This window comes from Haemaphysalis longicornis, unplaced genomic scaffold, assembly GCF_048455015.1.
Source record: "Haemaphysalis longicornis isolate Haplotype H1 unplaced genomic scaffold, Haemaphysalis longicornis Haplotype H1 scaffold_2, whole genome shotgun sequence".
Lineage (NCBI taxonomy): Eukaryota > Metazoa > Arthropoda > Arachnida > Ixodida > Ixodidae > Haemaphysalis > Haemaphysalis longicornis.
This window is the reverse complement of record NW_027526295.1, coordinates 96990334-97013523: the sequence shown is the minus strand read 5'-3', so window position 1 is coordinate 97013523 and position 23190 is coordinate 96990334. Positions and strand designations below refer to the sequence as shown.

Sequence of the window (23190 nt, the reverse complement as noted above, 5' to 3'; positions counted from 1 at the left end):
AAAAGCATCGGAGGCGTCATAACCCACAATAGGTCATGTTGACCAGTACGAGCAGCGTCATCATCAGCAAACAGACTGTCGGAAATCCTCATCGCCATCGCCTAGAACGACGGGGTTCACTCGGACTGCTTCGCTCGGCTCGTGTCTGCTTCCCTGGTCCGCGATTCCTGACCTCTCGCCTTCAGAACGATCTTCGGCAATAAATCACCTTTCAAGTGGTGCAGGAGCCGGGGTCACGCCTTAATCCTGGAACTCCGGAGCCGGAAGTTACCCTCGGCCATGAACAACCAACCGAACCAGAGTGCTACGCCCTCATCGCCGACGGTGATGTGCTACGGTGCTATGCAGCGAGAACCTCCATTCTTCAACGGAACCGATAATAACGACGCCGAGGATTGGCTGTCCGTGTATGAACGCGTAAGCACTCATAACCGATGAGACGACGCCATGAAACTGAATGACGTCGGCTTCTCTCTGAAGGGCGCCGCCGAGTTATGGTATGGGAACAACAAGCGCGACTGCCGGACCTGGTCTGATTTCAAGGTAAAGTTCCTTGCGGCCTTTGGCCGTTCAGCGGTGCGCAAGCTTGAAGCGGAGCAGCGTCTGCGTGTTCGAGCACAGCAGGCTGGCGAGAACTTTATTAGTTATATTGAAGACGTCGTGGACCTATGTAAGCGCGCCGAACCATCTATGGCGGAAGCTGATAAAATCAAACATATTTTAAAAGGCATAGATGACGACGCCTTCCAAATGCTTTTGTCCAAGGACTTGAGCACGGTTGCCGATGTCGTCAAGCTGTGCTTAAGCTTTGATGAGCTGAGGAAGCAACGGGCCCTCACTCGAAAATCTCTTGCACGGGATGGCTCTGGGTTGAGTTTGGCAGCGATTTCCGCCGATTCCGTGCTCCTTACGCAACTTAAAGACTTCGTGCGTGAGGAAGTGGCGCGACAGCTGTCCCTCCTACCCTCCACGACGACGTCAGTGTCCGCGCTAGAGCCTGCCCTCAGAGATGTCATCCGGGGTCAAATTGCTGAAGCACTTCCGCCGCCGCCTCCGCAGTACGTGCCAGTAGCTGCGCCAGTCACTTATGCCGAAGTCGTCACCAGACCATTGCAGCCGCCTGCCGTGACGTTCCAGCCGACATTCCCAGTTCGACCTCGGGTTCCGCCCTCGGTGCTTCCTCAACCTCAGTTCGTGCCGCAACCCCGGAGTGTATGGCGTACACCGGACAATCGCCCTATCTGCTTTGCGTGCAGGATGCCTGGGCACGTTGCACGCTATTGTCGTCGTTGTCCGCCGTCAACCTGGAACTCTGCGCCTGCAGACTTCACTCAGTCGCCTCAAGTCCATGTGACGCCACGCTCGTCGTTCCCGACCTCCTCTTCGAACCGCGCCACCTTTACCGACCACCGTTGGCCGTCACCACGCCGTCGCTCGCTCTCCCCGATGCGGCGCCGTCCTGGTCCCGGAGATACGGAAAACTAGTTGCCGCAGTTCCTGAGGCACGAACTGCGTCCACGTCGAAAAGTCCAAGGCCTCATCCCCTTCCGTTCCCTACCAATGTCATCGATGTTGTTGTTGAAGGCATTCGCACATTAGCTCTGGTCGACACAGGAGCCGCCATTTCCGTTATTCACGCTGATCTCTGCCGTTCCCTTCGCAAAGTAAAGACGCCTCTGGATGGACTATCACTCCGAACCGCAAGTGCACAACATATCGAGCCAGTGGCTGCATGCACGGCTCGGGTTGTTATTCAGGACGTCGTGCACCACGTTGAGTTTATAGTGCCTCCGGATTGCTCCCACGAAGTAATATTAGGATGGGACTTTCTTTCCCGTAATAACGCAGTGATTGACTGCGCACGCGCACAAGTGGAACTTTCAGCCTCTTCTGACGCATTGTTTGACGACGACCATCCCATCCACGCTGCTAAACTTGTCGTGGCAGAAGACACTCACATTCCGCCCTGTTCTTCTGTATGTGTGCCTATATGCTGTGTGTCTGTGACCGACGCCACGGCGCTGTTTACACCATCTGACACGTTTCACCGCCGCAACCTTTTTCCACTGCCGTTTTCCGTTCTGGATTTCCACTCCGGGGGAAGCGCCATGTTCATCACGAACACATCGACCGTACCGTGCGCACTCCTAGAAGGCGAAACTCTTGGAAGTCTAGAACATATCGACCCTGGCCTTATTTTCAACGTTGCGGATGGCGTGTCACACATTGGCATCGACGGACTGGATCCGTGTTCGTCAGATCCAAACTCAGCGACTGACGTGTTTCGTGCCTCCGTGGATGATGCTCTAGACAGCACCCAACAAGCTCAACTTATGGCTCTACTTCAGCGATTCCGTTCGTCTTTCGATTTGTCGCACAACGCCCTTGGTCGTACGTCCACCGTGGAGCACACCATCGACACTGGAAGCCATGCTCCCCTTCGGCAACGGCCGTATCGCGTCTCCCCAACCGAGCGTCGCACCATCGAGCAACACGTCGATGACATGCTCCAGCGTGGCGTTGTTCGACCCTCAAGCAGTCCCTGGGCATCTCCTGTCGTTCTCGTTCGAAAAAAAGATGTCTCTATTCGATTTTGTGTAGACTATCGCCGCCTCAACAAAATCACGCGCAGGGACGTCTATCCTCTCCCTCGCATAGATGATGCTCTGGACTGCTTGCAGGGGGCAGAATTTTTCTCGTCACTTGATTTAAGGTCCGGGTATTGGCAGGTTCCTATGGCAGACGGTGATCGCTCGAAAACGGCATTTGTCACACCTGATGGGTTGTACGAATTTAATGTCATGCCGTTCGGGCTGTGCAACGCCCCTGCAACATTTGAACGCATGATGGACAATGTTTTGCGCGGCCTCAAGTGGAAGATCTGTCTTTGCTATCTAGACGACATTGTCATCTTTTCCGCCGATTTTCAGACGCACCTTCACCGTTTGGAGCAAGTTTTAACATGCCTTTCACGAGCTGGGCTCCAACTTAACCTGAAAAAGTGTCGTTTTGCCGCCACGAAACTTACCATCTTGGGTCACGTTGTATCCAAGGACGGCGTGCTCCCCGACCCAGCCAAGCTTCGCGCTGTCGCCGAATTCCCGAAGCCAAACAACATAAAATTCCTTCGGAGCTTCATCGGGCTTTGCTCGTACTTCCGGCGCTTCATTCGCAACTTTGCTTCCATCATTGAGCCATTGACGAAGCTCCTCGGTGGTGCCCGTGACTTGCCTGCCTGGTCTCCGGCCTGCGACCACGCGTTCCATACTTTGCGCCGTCTCCTTACATCGCCACCCATACTTCGACACTTCGACCCTACAGCGCCCACCGAACTTCATACTGACGCCAGCGGAGTTGGCCTTGGGGCTGTGCTTTGCCAACGTAAACAAGGTTTCGACGAATATGTCGTCGCCTATGCCAGCCGAACCCTAACGAAGCCAGAATCCAACTATACAGTTACCGAGAAGGAGTGCTTGGCCATCATCTGGGCGCTTGCTAAATTTCGACCATATCTGTACGGCCGCCCATTTGATGTGGTCACTGACCACCACGCCCTCTGTTGGCTGTCTTCTTTGAAAGATCCGGCCGGTCGTCTGGGGCGATGGGCGCTTCGCCTCCAAGAATATGACATACGAGTAAAATACAGGTCTGGTAAGAAGCATTCGGACGCCGACGCTCTCTCCCGTTCACCCGTACCTGCTAATCTATCAGACTCTCCGGGTGACCTGGCTTCCCTTGCTGTGACTGACATGGCAGCTGAGCAATGGAAGGACCCATGGATTGTTCCCCTTGTCACCTCGCTCACCAATCCTTCCCAAGCTGTAACGACACGCGCTCTCCGTAGGCAAGCATCTCACTTTGCAGTACGCGATCAGCTGCTTTATCGACGCAACTACTACTTGGATGGCCGCAAATGGTTGCTAGTGATTCCACGGCATTTGCGGTCCGATGTTTGTGCCTTGTTCCACTCTGATCCCACATGTGGTCATGTCGGCCTACTCAAAACCTATGAACGTTTGCGTCTTCGTTACTTTTGGCGCGGGATGTACAACTTCGTGCGAAAATACGTTCGATCCTGCCAAGATTGCCAACGCCGAAACTCGCCGGTACCTCACCTCTGTGGTCCGTTACAGCCGCTGCCTTGCCCAGTGAAACCATTTGACCGTGTGGGCATTGATCTGTACGGACCGTTACCCTGCACAACCGCCGGCAACCGCTGGGCTATAGTTGCCATCGACCACTTGACGCGCTATGCTGAGACCGCCGCTCTACCAGCTGCTACCGCACGGGACGTCGCCTCGTTTCTCCTGCGGCGTTTTATACTCCGTCACGGTGCGCCTAAGGAGCTGCTCAGCGACAGGGGCCGCGTCTTTCTGTCTGACGTCGTCGCGGAGCTTCTTAAGGCATGCAGCGTCATCCATCGAACGAGCACTGCCTACCATCCGCAAACGAATGGCCTCACGGAGCGCTTCAACCGTACCCTCGGGGACATGTTGTCCAAGTACGTTGCGTCTGACCATGGAAACTGGGACCTTGTACTCCCTTACGTGACGTACGCCTACAACACCGCCATACAAGCGACGACGGGTTTTTCTCCGTTTTTCCTCCTATATGGGCGGGAGCCATCGTGCATGCTGGACACGATCCTTCCCTACCGCCCTGATGTATCCGAGTGCACGCCGATTTCTGAGGCTGCCAAACACGCCGAGGAATGCCGCCAGCTTGCCCGTTGTTTCACCACTGAAGAGCAGGAGCGACAAAAGTCCATCACGACTGGCGAGCCCGCACCCGTCTTCGGTCCCGGTTCTCTCGTGTGGCTCTGGGTACCCACCAGGACTCCTGGCCTGTGCTCGAAATTCCTGTCGAACTACCAGGGGCCGTACCGTGTTGTTGAACGCACTTCCCCGGTGAACTACGTCGTCGAGCCGCTAACACCTTCTCAGGACCTCCGACGCCATGGACGAGACACAGTGCATGTTGCTCGTCTCAAGCATTATTATGACCCGCTCGTCTCGCCATCACCTTGAGTCGCCAGGATGGCTACCCTCTTTTCCGGGGGGTGATTGTAGTGAAGATTAGCAGCTATGCTCCGCAAAAGCATCGGAGGCGTCATTACCCACAATAGGTCATATTTGACCAGTACGAGCAGCGTCATCATCAGCAAACAGACTGTCGGAAATCCTCATCGCCATCGCCTAGAACGACGGGGTTCACTCGGACTGCTTCGCTCGGCTCGTGTCTGCTTCCCTGGTCCGCGATTCCTGACCTCTCGCCTTCAGAACGATCTTCGGCAATAAATCACCTTTCAATATATATATATATATATATAGGAAATGAGGGGCTCGTTGAAAATAACACAGAAATAAGGGTTGGCAGTCGAGAAAACCTCGGAAAGCAAAAGGGAGGATGTGGTAGATCATTGAAACAGATTAAGAATTTGGAAAGAAAGAAAGAAAGTGAAGAAAAAATGCTCGCCAGGTGGGATCCGAACCCACGACCTCCAGAATACCGGTCTGGTGCGATAACCACTACGCTACCGGCGGGGCGATTTTCCCATTCACCTTCTGGGGTATTTATGTTAGGTATGTTTGTTTCCTGTGCTTGGGGGTGGTAGCCAGCACCATTCGGACTAATCGGGGTGAAGGGGACCTTCTTTTTAACCCCCGGGTCGTGACTCGAGTGTCTACGACATGTCCAGAGTGGTCGACCAGCTTTGAACCCTCTTAAGCTCCCTTTGGCAACAAGACTGCCAGAACAGAGGCCCTCGCTATGCATGTAGCGAATCAGAATAGGAAATGAGGGGCTCGTTGAAAATAACACAGAAATAAGGGTTGGCAGTCGAGAAAACCTCGGAAAGCAAAGGGGAGGATGTGGTAGATCATTGAAACAGATTAAGAATTTGGAAAGAAAGAAAGAAAGTGAAGAAAAAATGCCCGCCAGGTGGGATCCGAACCCACGACCTCCAGAATACCGGTCTGGTGCGATAACCACTACGCTACCGGCGGGGCGATTTTCCCATTCACCTTCTGGGGTATTTATGTTAGGTATGTTTGTTTCCTGTGCTTGGGGGTGGTAGCCAGCGCCATTCGGGGGTGGTAGCCAGCGCCATTCGCTGGCTACCACCCCCAAGCACAGGAAACAAACATACCTAACATAAATACCCCAGAAGGTGAATGGGAAAATCGCCCCGCCGGTAGCGTAGTGGTTATCGCACCAGACCGGTATTCTGGAGGTCGTGGGTTCGGATCCCACCTGGCGGGCATTTTTTCTTCACTTTCTTTCTTTCTTTCCAAATTCTTAATCTGTTTCAATGATCTACCACATCCTCCCCTTTGCTTTCCGAGGTTTTCTCGACTGCCAACCCTTATTTCTGTGTTATTTTCAACGAGCCCCTCATTTCCTATTCTGATTCGCTACATGCATAGCGAGGGCCTCTGTTCTGGCAGTCTTGTTGCCAAAGGGAGCTTAAGAGGGTTCAAAGCTGGTCGACCACTCTGGACATGTCGTAGACACTCGAGTCACGACCCGGGGGTTAAAAAGAAGGTCCCCTTCACCCCGATTAGTCCGAATGGCGCTGGCTACCACCCCCAAGCACAGGAAACAAACATACCTAACATAAATACCCCAGAAGGTGAATGGGAAAATCGCCCCGCCGGTAGCGTAGTGGTTATCGCACCAGACCGGTATTCTGGAGGTCGTGGGTTCGGATCCCACCTGGCGGGCATTTTTTCTTCACTTTCTTTCTTTCTTTCCAAATTCTTAATCTGTTTCAATGATCTACCACATCCTCCCCTTTGCTTTCCGAGGTTTTCTCGACTGCCAACCCTTATTTCTGTGTTATTTTCAACGAGCCCCTCATTTCCTATTCTGATTCGCTACATGCATAGCGAGGGCCTCTGTTCTGGCAGTCTTGTTGCCAAAGGGAGCTTAAGAGGGTTCAAAGCTGGTCGACCACTCTGGACATGTCGTAGACACTCGAGTCACGACCCGGGGGTTAAAAAGAAGGTCCCCTTCACCCCGATTAGTCCGAATGGCGCTGGCTACCACCCCCAAGCACAGGAAACAAACATACCTAACATAAATACCCCAGAAGGTGAATGGGAAAATCGCCCCGCCGGTAGCGTAGTGGTTATCGCACCAGACCGGTATTCTGGAGGTCGTGGGTTCGGATCCCACCTGGCGGGCATTTTTTCTTCACTTTCTTTCTTTCTTTCCAAATTCTTAATCTGTTTCAATGATCTACCACATCCTCCCCTTTGCTTTCCGAGGTTTTCTCGACTGCCAACCCTTATTTCTGTGTTATTTTCAACGAGCCCCTCATTTCCTATTCTGATTCGCTACATGCATAGCGAGGGCCTCTGTTCTGGCAGTCTTGTTGCCAAAGGGAGCTTAAGAGGGTTCAAAGCTGGTCGACCACTCTGGACATGTCGTAGACACTCGAGTCACGACCCGGGGGTTAAAAAGAAGGTCCCCTTCACCCCGATTAGTCCGAATGGCGCTGGCTACCACCCCCAAGCACAGGAAACAAACATACCTAACATAAATACCCCAGAAGGTGAATGGGAAAATCGCCCCGCCGGTAGCGTAGTGGTTATCGCACCAGACCGGTATTCTGGAAGTCGTGGGTTCGGATCCCACCTGGCGGGCATTTTTTCTTCACTTTCTTTCTTTCTTTCCAAATTCTTAATCTGTTTCAATGATCTACCACATCCTCCCCTTTGCTTTCCGAGGTTTTCTCGACTGCCAACCCTTATTTCTATATATATATATATATATATATATATATATATATATATATATATATATATGGCATAAGGGTTGGCAGTCAAGAAAACCTCGGAAAGCAAAGGGGGGAATGTGGTTGATGGTAGAAACAGATGAAGATTTTTTTTAGTCAAAAAGAAAGTCGTGAAAAATTCCCGCAGGGTGGTATCCGAACCCACGACCTCCAACCACCGGTCTGGTGCGAGGACCACTACGCTAACGGTGGGGCTTTTTCCCCACCACTTTTTCGTGTATTTATGTTACAGTATTTCTTGTTTCCTGCACTTGGGGGTGGTAGCCAGGGCCGCTCGATATATATATATATATATATATATATATATATATATATATATATATATATATATATATATATATATATATATATATATATATATATATATATATATATATATATATATATATATTTATGTATGTATGGGGAAGCCATCGCAGTCATTGTGCCGTAATCATTCCGCATGAAACATACACAACAATATTGAGCATTTGGATTAAAATGCTGCTTGTGAGATTGTTACCTCGTCCACGGTTTTACATTGTTTACATTCATAGCGACCATTTGGTGGCGTATGTAGCACGGAACTTGTTGTCTTTTCTGATGTATGTAACAAGGTTAAACTTGTCAGGAGTGTTTATCTTTTACGCGGTGTCAACTTCGTTGCGGTTTACAACTGAATGCAGGAGCTGGAAGATAGCAGTGCAGGCCTCCACATCGAGTCCGTGGGCGTGAGCATGACTTCTCTGGAGGACGTCCTCGTCCGCGTAGGGGAAGAGCACCACGTGCACCACCACGTCAGCAAGTTTAAAACCGGCTACAGTGAGGGATCCACGTTCTCTCCGGACGGTAGGTGGCACCTTGCAAAGCATTATACTTTTGTTGAAGAAAGTTGTGGGAAGGGGTGAATTTTCGCGTAGTGTAAGAATGAATGTTCAACCCTACACGCCCAAAAATGAAGCCCTGGAAACTCTACAAGCAATATGGAAGGAAGAAATGAAAGATTAACGCGAAAAATTATACGCTCAACGCAAATGTCCAAGATGAAGCAAGGAAATATCAATCGCCAAATTGCAATTGTTCCTTTCTTTACTCGACTGTTCGTAATGGGCAGCGGATTACGGATAATGATATGCCAAGCAATATTAAAAAGAGTAGAAATTACTAGCCCAGTCGCGTTTCCAAAGAACACCTGCATAATAAAGAAAAGAAAACAAAAACGTGCACTGAAGTATTAGCGTGATGACTCATGCGCAAAAGTGCCGAAGATAAAAAACAGGGGCTGGAGCACTTCTTAAACAGAATAATTACACGCTATCTTTGTTGAAGCGCCTGAAATAGTTAATTGTAGTACTGGCGTGCAAATGAACGTAGCACCTGCTTTTTTTTAGTTCGCCTAAGTGTTCTTCCATTCCGTTTTGTTGTTTGCTTTCTGAAGAAATGTTGAGATCCAGATGTCGCATACAAACACAGCCCTTACACTGGTCTGCAAAGAGCACGCCTATGTTGCTGCTGACAGTCAGCCCGCGGTCTCTTGTGCTCTCTTGCTCTATTCGTTGAGAGCGCAGCCCTTAAGCGCCCGCTCCAGTGGTTCAACGTCGCCGTCTGCATCATTGAATCTAGTAAACCAACCATAATAGACGAAATAGAGAGAGCAGGAAATCAGAGCAGGGAAGTATGGCATATGGGGAGGGGCAGGGGGTATGCCGAGGCTGCGGGAAACATGCTGGGCGATGGCGACGCGCTGGAAGTGCACTCCAGAGTAGTGCGTGCTGTCGTGCGTTCGACGATGAAGCGATCATTTCCTGAGACGAACGATACCCTGCGACTTCCGCTGCATGTAAAGGAGCTGCCCGAGCAGAGGCTTAGCGGTGCCGATGCCAGAATCGAGAGATGCGTGCTTCGGAAGCAGCAAATATGCGCCATTGCCGGGAAGAATGCAGTTTGCGTCGCCGACGCGAAGGCTTACTGTCGCCGCCCATGTAGTAATCTTTGCACCATCACCAATCACCATCCCCTATTTTCTGCACTCTCCCTATCTCTGTTTACCAACTTCCCCACTTCAATGACACTCTTTCTCTACCCGTTTAGCCCCTCCCAAGTAGTGCTCCAGATCCCAGCACCGCTGTTCTACTGTTCTCGAGCAAAATTAGTGTGCCGTCGATCCATTTACATGAGAGTGAGTTTGGATTTTTAAATCGCTTTGTAACGTAAAATATATCACGCGCCTTCATCCACACAGCCTGTTTCATGCCTGTCATGTTTTATGTATGTATGATGTCTTGTCACATTGGTTTGGGTTGTAGTATTTAAGTGTGCGTCTGTTGTAATAAAAATCAGTTGTGAGTCAGCGCTGTGGTTTGTCGTTTCTTTCACTAGTTTCTGTGTTTAAGTGCGCTACCTTAAAGATGTCCCATCTACTGTTCTCATCGTTCTCGCTCCTCTTCATCCGTCTACCTCACTCTTTCTCTACAATTATTCCCACCTTATTCTCCAAACCAGTCAATACCAAATTTCGCATACCCTTTTCCACCGCCCTCCACTTATTATATCCAACTACGCTTCACCATTCTCTTCCAAGTTTCGCACGCTCAGTCTTGCTACGATATTTTAGCAACTTTCTGTCTCCTTTCTTCAATGCTCTGATCACTATGTACAACCAACTTCTCCGTGGACTCTTCCCACCTTTACACTTATTCTCCCCTGACCAATTCCTAAAGCATCAGTAATCCGGTAATACCTGGGATCACTATTACCCATTCTTGTTTATTTAATAATATACAGCCAGGCCGAATTTTTCCCTCTTCTCTCTGCCCGAAGGACAATCCTCCTCAGAATGGAGGTCGTCTATATAGAAATATGAAGGTGATTTTATTCCAGAAATATGTGCGGGGCGTAGCCCCTACAGGCATAAGAAAAGCTCCCATGATAGGGATTAACAAAGAACTAAATGGGAAAGTCATTGAAGGTGTTTCCAGTTGTCGTAGACACTGTTAGTAGCCTTACAGCGGGCAGTCCCATTCCAAATGAGTGCATAGGCTGGAGCGCTGCCCCAGTAAACCTACAATCTAAATGAAGAGGGATTTCTAGGGATTTCTTGTTTCAACAACACAAGTTGGCTCTGCCATAGCAGCACATTATGACACAGTGTATGGAAAAGTTTATTAAAGTGCACGTGCCCCATAGCGTGAATGCTGTTTATATCCATGCTACTTTAGTTTCGACATTGCTGGCTTGCCATGCCTAATTGTCTCACGCACTCTTTTAATGAAAATGCCAAGAGCAAGTTTGCCGAGACCTGTGCTGCTTAGTAAGTGTATCTCACTATGTACAAATTTTGTAATAACTTTTAACATGAGGCCATAACTAAATGGTACCTCTTATCATGCAATGTTAGGGGTTTTTCGAATGACAAAATTACGCCCATCTTCCCACGAGGGAACCTTGGTGTGATGCGACGCATCGAGGGGTTCAATTGGTGTTTTCGTTGGGTTGATTCTCTAAATCGGGTGAAACGTGTTGTGAACGCGTATGATGCATTTCCATCACATGTGAGTGTTCTCATACGCGGGAAGGTGGGCGTAATTTTATTCTTCATGCACATGCATACGCGAAAGGAAAGTGTACACGTGTTTTACCGGCACTGGCCCCCACCGAGTCGAACGAGAGCGAGCGCTTGACTCAACCGCCGCAGCGCGATACCCGCTTTATATTCATAGCGCTTGAAGGAGAGGAGACAACGGAGGAGAGTCGCGCATGCGCGCACTTGCGCACACCACGCGTCGCCGCGCGACGGCAGCAGAGCGAAGCGAGCGAAGCGCGCACGCAGCTGATGTTTGTGATAATGAGACGGAGTGAGAGTGTTGCGCACAGCTGTTGTGCACAACTGTCGGAGAGAAGAACGGAGGAGTGATGCGGATGGACGGCGCGACAACGACGACGCAGGAGGGACATGCCTCAGAGCAAGAGATGCGTCATATCTAAAAAAATGTTGGCAACTTGCAGTGGTGGTGGAAGGCTGCAGTCAACAGACGAGCTAGTGATCATCTCGCTTTTACGTGGCTTGGATGAGTTTGTAGGTTTTGCGAGGTAATGCTTGGTATTGAGAATGTGTTGGTAGGCTTGGCTAAGTCGTTTCTACATTTTGCGAATTTATGGGGGATTGGCTATGTTGTTTCTGGATTTTTCGAGGTTATGCTAAGCTTGGCTGAATTTTTTCATAGTTTTCCGAGGTAATCCTAGCGTCGACGAAGTCGTTTCTAGGTTTTACGAGGTTATGGTAGAGTTTGAAAAGTTGTATTCAGTCTTGGATAGTTTATGCGTGGCTGGGAAAATCTCATTTCCGTTCCGGTCGCGCCTCTAGACATCACAGCGGCAACAATGTGGACGCACATGTTATTGTCTACCGTGTCAATCTGATTCAGGGCAAAGCTAGGTTAGGGGAAGCTAAGTGATCACAAGTTTAGCTGTTGAGTAGCCTGGCACCACTACTCCAATTTGCGCACATTTTTTACATACGTGCGCACAGAGCAGCACGTATGCACGGAGTAGAGGAGGCCAGAAATCTGTCGCCGTGCCCGCTGTTCCGAGCTATTACTCGCCTGTGACGTGACGGCGAAGCTCCGCCGTCACGCTTGTCGCCCGTGGCTCGGGGAGAGGAGAGTGGAGCAGACACGTGCCTCAGACACTGGAAGGCGCGAGGGGATTCGATGAGGTTACGTGGCTCCGTGCTCTCGCAGGTGGCTGCTAAGCAACGCGAGACGGCGCACAGCTGCTCTGAGTTTTCTGGCAACGCTCCACGTCGAAACAAGCTTAATTAGATCTTCGATGTTAAAACGATTGAATGGCATTTGGGTGCCCTTGCGGTTATAAGCCATTGAATTTATACAGGACTCCTCCTTGTTTCCACACAAGTGTGGAAGCTTTATTACCCTAGCACACCAGCTACGAGGTTCCTGATTACGATCTCACTTTTTCGGTGCCTAGGAGTGAACATGAGACACGTTTGTGTATCTTACCGCAGATGCCGTGATTCGTATGTTGGCGCGTACAACGGCAAGCGAGCCGTCCTGGCACTCGCGCGTGAGAGCAGTGATGGTGAAGCGCGCCATCCACGTCTGCCGCGAGAAGAAGATGGTGCTGTTCAGCTGGGTCATGCCACCGCTCCTCCTCTCTCTCCTCTTCTTCCTGGAGTACCTGGCCGTGATGGGAAGTGGCGGAGCGGTCGAGCACACCGGCGACACTCTCAACTACTTTTTCTCGGATGTCGTCGAGTTGGCGATGGTATCCCCACTGAATTCCGAAGTGTTTCTTCTTTCCTTTCACAGCTTCCTGGTATATACTGGTGACATAGGATCATTTGACGCCGATCAAAATTATAGAATGGCCAGAACCTTGAAGGGGGAGCTGTTTTAGAAACTATATTTGCCTTTATGAGCTGCAGAATGTCTATGCCCTATTTAGCAATTGTCCATGTGTTTTCAGGGAGTATTTGTTCGAGAAAAAATTATTAAAAATGCACGGAGTGTGTGTACTAAGAGCTGCTTCTCAATATGTGCCTGTTAAGTTACAGCGAGGTTGTCTTGTAACTCAATATTACTTGCCCCAGAAATGACGCCAGTTATTTCTTCAAGTAAACTTCGACACCAGCCCTAACTTTGCAAGGGCGCAAAAAAATTAGAATACCTTAAGTGACCTGGGGCTCAGCATTCACATTTTTGTTCGCGACGGTGGTGAAACCGGGCAGCCTTCCTTAGAAGCCTGTACTTCCGGTTCCCATTCTTCCGGTGCCTTGTAGCTTTTGTATAGGAGCATATCTGTACGGCCCCTGCAACATATTTTTCCAGCACGTAAGTGAAACACATTGTTGGGGAAGTTCGCCTATACTGTTTTGGCACATTAAAATACCCATACAAGCAGGAACACCGTGCCTCGAAAGAGTTTAGGTGCGTTCAATATTACGAATAAGGGCGGAGAGTGCATTAGCGGCACATAATTGTGCTTCTGCTTGGCATTATGATTGAGTTTATGGAAACTTCAGTGTGAAAATGTCACATAGAATACGCCGATTTCCCCGTTTATTTGTGGCTCCAACTTCTTTATGCAAAATCGGGATTGAAACAGAAGTCGCTATGCACATGGCTGTCTAAATCCGTACTTTGTGTTGACCGAAATAATTTCGCGATTCAAGTTCAACTACTTATACGATCGTACTTCTTTCTCTTATTTAGTTTTCTCTCCGATTTTCAATATATGTAAGAATTTCCGCATCAGAACCCCCTTAAAGCGTCCATGTAGACAAAATACAAGTTTTTCTATCCGAAAGATTTTGTTTTATACTGTCCCTGTGCTTGTCCGGCTTCGAACAATGGCGTATTCACCAAAAAAAATAATCAATTTAGGTCAAAATTTTTATTTTACCGCCAAATATTGTGTTTTAGTGAGGTCTGTGATGAAGCCACAAGGGCGGGTATTCAAACGAACTTCCAGTGTTCCGTTAGACTGTGCCAAGGCCGGGCTAGAGCGCCAGGCTGCTCGCTTCAGCCCGGGCGCGACTCTGTAGCCTTGCTTACCGTGAGTCCTCCCAGATGGCGCGGCGATACTCAGCAGCACACCGTTGTCCGCCGTTGCTTCGTTTTGAACCGCCTTTCCACGTGGCTTGTTTTTTGTCGCAGAGAAATTAATCGTTCCGTGAAAGATTGAGTGCGTTCGACAAACAGTGTCACGTAAGACAAGGTCGCTTGCGCCAACCGGCCAGCTTCATACAAGACAACTCCATAGCGGCGGACGCATGTGGAGCTAAAACTAGCATAGCACGCCCAGTACAAACATAAGTTCACATCGGTGCTTCTATGTTTACGAGCATTCTCGTAGCTTTCTACATTCCAGCTCAAACAGCCTGTGCGGCAATCTTATAAGCCCTGCATAATTTTAGTTTGCGTTTGCCAGTCTTAGCCAGTCGCAGGTTCTATTGCGGAAAATAAGCTGGTCGGTGGCATAACCATTACCTTTTTTCCTAATTATACAGCTTATGTGAGTGAAGTGTGCAATAAAAGTGGTGTCAGTATGATTCTAACTAGGCAATATTTTGACTGAACCGAACTTGTGTTTTTGCTCCATGGCTCCTTTAAAGGTGGTGCGAGAGTGTTTTCAATTACACCCCTAATTTAGTGCAAAGGCCCAAAGTTGCTAAAACCGCGCAGCTACACGGCTTTTCCCAGAGAATCGAAGTTTTGGGAGTACAATTATATGAGTAGATTTTTAGCTAATCTTAAAAATGCATTGAATGAGTGAAATATGCTGAAAGAGATTTCTAGAAAGGATTTCCTAACTTTGAAGCCTGTTACATTTCAAACTGATTTTGGGGCATATTGGAAGAATGGATAATGTCTACATAGAGGATTCAAGGCCCATGCGGATTTTGATAGAAATAACACATTTTAATAAAGTTCTCAATATATGTCAATGCCGTTAATGCAATAAAAACTCTGCAATCACAGGTTAATCCCGCTAGTCAACCACACGCACAGAATAATGTGATGGCGCAACTTAACACCACGTGTCCATACCCGACTACGTTTTGAAGTATTAAACATGTTGTTTGTGAAAGTTTTTGCCATTTACTTAAGCTAAAACATAAATCCTAAAGATGTCGCAATGCGCATGGCTGTCTATACACCTATTTGTGTATTGACCACAATAATTTCGCGATAAAGAATATTTCAAACTTTATCTACGCAAGTGTAAAATATTACACTGTCTTGTACACTTGGTCTGCAAAGCGTGTCGTGCCCAGTACCCAAACTGTTGTGAAGAAAGTAGCTCGGTAGCCATTTTCTCGACATCTGTTTAGCGATCCAGGTGTATTGTGATTGTGGCACAAAATTCACCATAGAGAGTCACCCGTAACATCGGAGTTCTAGAACACTGGGAGGTGTGGAAGTCGCGCTTGCAGCCGTGTTTTAAGTGTAAATTTGTGCTGCTGGGGAATATGAGAAATATAAAGAATCTAGGAGAAAGAAAAGACGCGAGTACAACTCACCTGCGATCTGTGGGCCGTGCAACTCCTGGTAAGGGGAAACAAGTACAAAAATACAAAAACGTGGAACACAGAGTCGATGCAGTCTGCAGAAAAAAATGTTGGGACATCATAAACGCACCGCAGAACTCATAATTTGTGTTTTTGTTTTCTTACTTTGACTTTACTCCGAGAAACTAAATGGCTTCGAGAATGAAACTGAGAAGTAATGGTGTTAGGAGAGTGGGTAGCTTGGGCTGGTTTTGTATCCACGGGTGAAGACCTATAAATTTCATTCCCGCAGCCCTCAGGCGTGTAATATTTGCATGAAAAAATTGATGTTGAAAACCTACTTTTATATGTTTTCGTGTTGCGTGAGTGTTTCAAATACCTTGTAATGTGAGTCGCGATATTCTGCAGGGCTTCGAGCAGATCGACACTGAACAGTTCTTTGTGGACGAGCATCTGGAGCCTATCTTTGCCAAGAATTACTTCGATGTAAAGGCTTGGGATACTGGCGTCAACATCATGACGCGATTGCTCGATATGGGCAGGGAGACGCTTCGGACCTACGTGTTCCACACGCATTTTGGTGTCCAGATTACCAAGAAAACCGGGTAACGCAACATTCAATCAAGCGAATTGACATTGTTTGAGTAGCTAAGTCCATATGGCGGCCTTTAAGTGCTGTACAATCTATGCTCGTTCTTTGAATACCTCTGTATTCTTGCGGCAAAATTTGCAGTTACTTTGCCAACCCGCCTTTCTTGCTGATTTAATTTCAAACAGTACCATACATATGGCCATAATACTAATGATTAAGAAAACCGCGCCACCGATACAAGATTTTAATCTTTGGGAACGTGGATATCTGATTTCCACAAACCCATTTTTTACCCTAATTTGTTCGAATTAAAGGCAAGTGGACCTTACCTGCTAAAAAATTCTAGCATATTTGTTTTACGTCAGCGTCTCTCAGCTAATTATATTGAAAGGTCTAGTAGAAAAGTGGTAGTATCAAAACTAACGTAAACGTGACAAGTTATTTCATGGCGTAAAAGTTCGATGCATTTCGTATTTCAGCGCTTATTGCCCAATATCAACAAAACAATGTAAAGAAATATTACCACCCATGAACGTGTGCTTATACCCATCCTTCCCATTATATTGTCTGGATGCGTGCAATGTTATCATTTAAGGTGATAGCTCAGTCTGCATTAGTACAATTTGAATTAGAATAAATGTATCCAAACAGACGAGCAAGAACTCACGGTATTCATTTCCACAATAGCTGTTAGAACTACTTTAAGTTACAAAAATGTTCTACCTCGAATTACAAGCTCAAGCTACTTGAATATGCTGGAAGTGATTGTGAAGCGGAGGATGGGTTTATTAGAAGTGAATAAGTAAGCTGATATTTGGTAACCTTCCCTCGACACTTCCTTAGATGTTTGTATTATGAACATTTCAAGTTGCAGCATCTCTCTCCCGGCAACGTGCCATCTCGTATCCAATGCTGTTTTCGTGGTGGGGTTCATAACATCTCATACGAAGTTGCTATTATCCGGGGAAAGGCCACCTTCAAAAATACAGCTGGTAGCTAGGCCATTACCATGCAGGGACGCTATTTTTAAAAATAAAATTTCTGCTCCCGTATGCGATCCCGGCGCGCTTACATATAATCTCATATCTAATGGTTTTAGCTTCATTCAGATGATTTTACCGTTTGATCATTACTTGATTTTCTATTTTATCCTGGTAAAACAGATATTCTACTACAACGGCAGAGATTAGTCACAGTTTCCTAATTGGCTGACGACGAATATTGTTCTCTGAAAATAAACACCAGCATCATTCATGTTAGTCTTATCAGTCGTAATTGGTTAGTTGGCCGAATGTTCGATCCTCAGAAACTTGAGAATGTACGAGTGATTTATTTAACTGTTTATTAAGCGTTTGAGATGGCACTTGTTATCATACTGCAACATGTGTTCGTAGCCTGGCCCATGACATAACCATTATTAGTTACTCCATCATGCACGCATTTTCTATGCTTAGAGCAATGATAGTTCATTTGTTTAAGATTCAAAACGATACCGAATCGAATCTTGCTTCCTCCATGTGCTTTATGTGACGATCAGCAGGTGTACCCATCCAACAGGCTGGACTTCCGTCACAACAAAACCCCCCGCTCTTTGACCCCATGGCTACAGAAGACATTAAACTCGGTTTGGTAATCGCAGTGTATGTCACAAAATATGCTTAGTATAGTCCATTAGCATATTTCTCCAGTAAGCTGACATTCGTGAATGCCAGGGGGTGAGGGTATCTGACAGTCACTTGGCGTGCATGGCGAACTAGGTTCAGGAGTACCTTCCCAAAAGAAGCCTGGTGGAGACAGTGCTAAGTTCTTCCTGAACTTGGGCGGTCCCGTGCCGTAGTGCTCCGGTACCAGCAAACTGAGCGCGACAGCGGCCAGGTATCTTTGATTTTATTTCATGAAAAATAAGAAAAACTACATCTCGGAATTTCTCACTAACAGGTGTGCGGAGATGTTCAATTGGACATTGCATAAAAGGCGATTAAACGCCTATCCGCTATTCTTAGTGCCAATTCTGCACAAGTAGATACTCATACAACTGACGACCGACTTTTCGGATGCCTAATTTTTCGAAAATACCTATAAGGCGTACTTCTCGGCGACAGGACAATAAACCTTTAGGGTGCACATTTCATTTTTCGGACTGCCTCATTTGTTGGACATTTTCTTGCCCCGTGCGAGTCCAAATAATCGGTCTTCAACTTAGTTGTATAAATATTTGGTAAGGTATACATCTTGAAAATGGAGATTACTTTTCCAGCCGCATTTTTTGCTGAGCCTAATGCTTTTCGTCACATATTTTCACACAAAATAACGCCTCAGTTTTGAACACACAGGCTCTTTACATTCCCTTACTTTTGTTTAGAGTTTCGTCTTTTTAATCTAAAAAAAAGCTTTGGGACCATGCTTATTCGGCCGTAAAACCACGCTGCCTTGCAGGACAATTCTGTGGTACAATGGGGAGATCCAGCACATGGCTGTTCTGCTCACAACTTTGTACAACAACGCCCGACTACAGAACGTCACCAAAATGAAGCAGGCCCAGTTCAGTTTCGACGTGTCGTCTTATGGCACGACAGACGCTGCTTCTACGGCGACTACGGACTCGTATGCAAGGGAGAGGGTGTATCAAGACCTGCTTCCAAAGGTTCTCCAGTCGATCTTCTTTCCACTATGCTCGAGCTTGATGTGCAGCAACTTTGTGCTCTTCCCCACCGCTGAGAGAGCTCTGCAGGTGCGTTTTTTGCATTGTTGCATCTAGGCGGTAACAAAACAGGCTCAAAATATTCAAACTAACATCCGTAATTTTTGTGAATAGAAACATTTACTTCATTGCGTGAGCAACGCCACAGCAAAAAAAACCTCAGGCATACTATGAATCCAGGTGCCACATTGTAGTGCCTAACACGCGGCTGCATTTCTCAAAGTAGTGTACTACAATCAGGATGTTATGTTTCATATTTCAAGGTTGGGTTCTCAAACTGTTGTGCCGATCTAAATGATATGTATTAATTTTTGAGGCCGCTGGTTGAGTATGCCAAATTATAAAACGCAAATCGATGTTAGATGGGTGTAAATGTTTAGAAATAATAAAACACCGCAGGAGTTAGTTACACAAAGGTGTTGAAAGTTCTTACTGTGAAATGTTTTCTGTGATAAGCTTCTAAGTTGGCAGCAGCACTGCGTCCTAAAGTAGGGCCAGTGGAGAAAGTGACAGAAACAAATGCGTTAGTCTTCATTTGCTGGGCTTGTCCTCGTATATCATTAAATCGCGAAGGAAACAGGCGGAATACTTGAATGAGATGGTTAATTTTCGATCCATGTCTGAGACAGCAATTTGGGAATTGCAAGAACAGAAAATGTTTCATGATTTATTTCCCTATGGGAGATCTCTGCTTTCGCTTTAATAAGAAATTAATCGTTCCCTGATCCATAAGAATGCGTATCAAGACAAGTAATGGAGGAAGGAAGGTAAGGTGAAAAACCAGCGGCACAGCGTTTACGACGACCCGTTTCAGTCCCGCCAATGTTCTACAATTTATGACTTTGGTTAGGATTGAGTGAAGAAATATGCCAAATAAATTTTACACTTACATCCCAAAATGAGTTGTTGCGCGATGAGCAGCTGTGAAGTGCTGCTGTGCATGAATTCGGTTTGTAAAACTTATTGATAGTGTAATGGTGCAACATCTGTCCACAGGTTAAACACCTGCACATTATCTCGGGCATGAGCACATGGCTCTACTGGCTCACAAACTACGTCTTTGACTTCTTGTTCTATATGGGCACGGCTTTGCTGGTGCTGCCACCAATGATATTCAACGAGCTATACCACCTGACAAGCAGCGACATTTGTACGTATTATATCTACTATTGTCTTTTATGCTGATGGAAAATTGTACTGCTAATTATTAGGAGCATTTCACTGAGGCTTTCTTGAAGCCGTGTGATCTTTGATGGTTAACTGTTATGACTGCATTTGATGAGAGGAAAGGCCTATAATAAATGCCCCAAAACTTCACTACTCTATCAATGGCGACTGCGCGTCATGATACACCCATTCTTAAGTCGGCTGTTTTACGGCTGGTAGAATAGCACGGGCCACTTACACTCCCAAAACTTGCAAGCAGCCTCCGAACAAAAATTATAAACTGTAGTGAAGAAGAATAACTCGTTAATGCACAGTTCTTTCCGCCACTGAAAGCGTAAATATTAGCTACGTAAAGACGACTACAGCTATACCTTGAAAGACAGTAGACACTTTAGAAACAGTTAGCGGTGATGGGAAACACATTTTCTAGATAATTTATTTTTCATTTTTGCCGCCACAATGCTTCTCTCATAAACACTGCTCTGCTGTGAAATCAAAAACTGGATATCTTCCGCCAATAAGTGTAATCTTTCCACAGCGTAATCACTCTGTTGGAATAGTGCAGCGCACCCGCACTGATTCTAAGTTTAGGTGGCTGTCGTCAACGTCGCAAAGTTATCCTCACTGACGTAAACGCACACGTTAGCCTATTGTAACGGTATGGCCGGATGCTTTTAGCGTGTCTAATGGCGGAATTTTCAGGAATTGCAGCCCTCAGCACCACGAACAGGGGTTGATACTGTTAGCTGACGAGGCATGAACTAAATTCTAAGCAGTATAATATCGAACACCTTGTCTTTTGGAGTGTTAAAAATAACCAATATCACACTTATATAACAATAAATGTTTGACGACCAGGGGAGGCGTAAGAAATGCACGGAACAGATCCCCCATTGTTGAAAATCCTTTCAACGTGTCTCGAGCTTCCTGTATGGGTCACAAAATGCTTGATGTGTTTTGTGTTGATTGAGTTTGAATTGGGCTGACAGCCTTGCCAAGATGCTTCTATGCAGCTTTTATCGTCGGCCCTTCGAGGTACAAACGACAAAATGAAATAAAATTTACCTCGCCTCATCATACATGAAATCCATGGGCCTCACTATAATCGCTCTGTCCTTGAAGGGTGTTTTACTCGGTGATCACCCATCAAACAAAACAAGGTATTGTGACGTGATCGAGACACCACCACAAGGCTCCTGGGGTATTACCACTGCTTCGCCTGTTTTCTTATAGATCTGTTTGCTTTAGGTTTACGATAAAATTGTGTCTTTCTTTGTACCTGGAGAAAGCAGTTTTTAATTGCCCGAACGTTTGTTTTGTTTCCATGGCCTATTTAATTATTGTATGCAGAGGACCCAAAATAAAAAAAGTCCACAGTTCACGCGAAGTACTCCTTCAAGGGTAAGGCAGATAAACTGCTCTTAACAGGTCATCTATTCTCGTTAACGTCGAAAAATAGTGCTATTAACCCTTTTCTCTCGCTTGGGGAACCGATGCCTATCAACGATGCCACTCCCACTGCACAGTCGGAGTGGCATGGTTAAAAAGCTATTTTAAATTAAGTGAATTCAAGATACCTTCACATGTACTGGATTGTGTACAGCAGGTGTGAACAAAACCGCAGCGCTAAATTATCTTATCTACAGTCAAACCCGGCTATAACGAACCCGGAAGAGTGAATTATGCTATATATCGAACAAAAATAATTCAGTTTGCGAAATACATGGGAAACATATTCGTTATAACGAAGTTCACATGCGATATATCGAACTCTGCGCGCCTAGAATGACCGCAGTAATGCATGGCCTCAGAGCGGCGATTGAGATGTGGATTGGCCGCGACCACGGAGCAAGAGTTGCGACTGAGACACTGCGCCTCGCACGGACGACCTGACGCCAGACACTTTCCGTAACTACTGTTTCCGATGCGCGGGACTCACGTCGGAACCCGCGCAGTCAGCGACTCCGGACCAAGACAGCAGCATCGGTTTACTGTGGGAAGAGCTCCCCCACGTTCCCGATGATGTCGCGAGTGAAAGCCGTCTGATGCTTATAAAGGAACGCTTTCGGCAGTCGATGTGCTCCACCAATGCTTCTTAGATTTTGGAGGACGCGGGCTCGAACTTTGGAGGACGCGGACTTGAACTGGTGCTAACAATGTTGCGTGTAGGGAATGCTATGCTAGTTGAAGCCGCCTAAACAAAAGTGAAAACAAAAAGCACCGTTTTTTTTTGCAAAGTAGGCAGTTCAGGAGGAAAGTAGCTTTAATACTTCCAATAAATAGATTATTTTGGGTATGGTAATGGCTAATTTACTGTGTTCGTTTTTGCATTTGGTGGTGGTGGTGTTGGGCTGGGGTAGGGGGGGTCCCGGGGATTGCGAACTTGTAACAATGAGTTCGTTATAGGTGGGTTCGGCTATATCGAAATATTGGATATATCGAACTAATCGCTGTGCACATTGCAATTCGATATAAACGGGTTTGACTGTATAACCAATTTCTGTTGATGAGTTACACAACACTTAGGACTGCTTATACTACGGGCTCGTTTTACCCTAGTGCACTCATCTGAACTTTTCGGGACAACTTGTTGCACCTGATTTGGTGCATCCTAGGAAATCCGCCCCTGCAATGCAAAATAGCCCACTATTAAAAGGAACGCCTCAAATGAGCGGCAAGTGCAACTAACACAGTCTTTGAAAAAAGAAGCGAAAGATTGACCATAACTGGAGTATAAAAGAAAAATGCGTGAAGAAACGAAAGCAGGTCGCTTCGACCTAAAAAGTTTTTTCGTCGACCAACCTCTGCTCACAGAAGTCTTTTCACAGTGGTCTGTTCACAGTGGTTCACAGTGTCGGGGCATTGGCCTCAGGGTGTCGCAAACAGGGTAGCGGGAAAGAGCAACACCTAATTCTTAGAACGGC

General features: G+C 46.9%; 2 protein-coding genes across 2 annotated transcripts in view; both read left to right on the top strand.

Moving 5' to 3' along the window:
- LOC144168177 (phospholipid-transporting ATPase ABCA3-like) overlaps nucleotides 1-16415 on the top strand; it is a 42327-nt gene extending 25912 nt beyond the window's left edge. Inside the window, exons 6-8 of the mRNA XM_077697212.1 lie at nucleotides 8464-8626; nucleotides 12801-13060; nucleotides 16215-16415. Coding sequence (XP_077553338.1) covers nucleotides 8464-8626; nucleotides 12801-13060; nucleotides 16215-16415 — 624 coding nt within the window. The remainder of the gene's footprint in view (nucleotides 1-8463; nucleotides 8627-12800; nucleotides 13061-16214) is intronic.
- A 2453-nt stretch (nucleotides 16416-18868) lies between these two features.
- Nucleotides 18869-23190, top strand: part of LOC144168175 (phospholipid-transporting ATPase ABCA3-like) — a 48922-nt gene continuing 44600 nt past the window's right edge. The window contains exons 1-2 of the mRNA XM_077697211.1: nucleotides 18869-19129; nucleotides 20096-20249. Coding sequence (XP_077553337.1) covers nucleotides 18869-19129; nucleotides 20096-20249 — 415 coding nt within the window. The remainder of the gene's footprint in view (nucleotides 19130-20095; nucleotides 20250-23190) is intronic.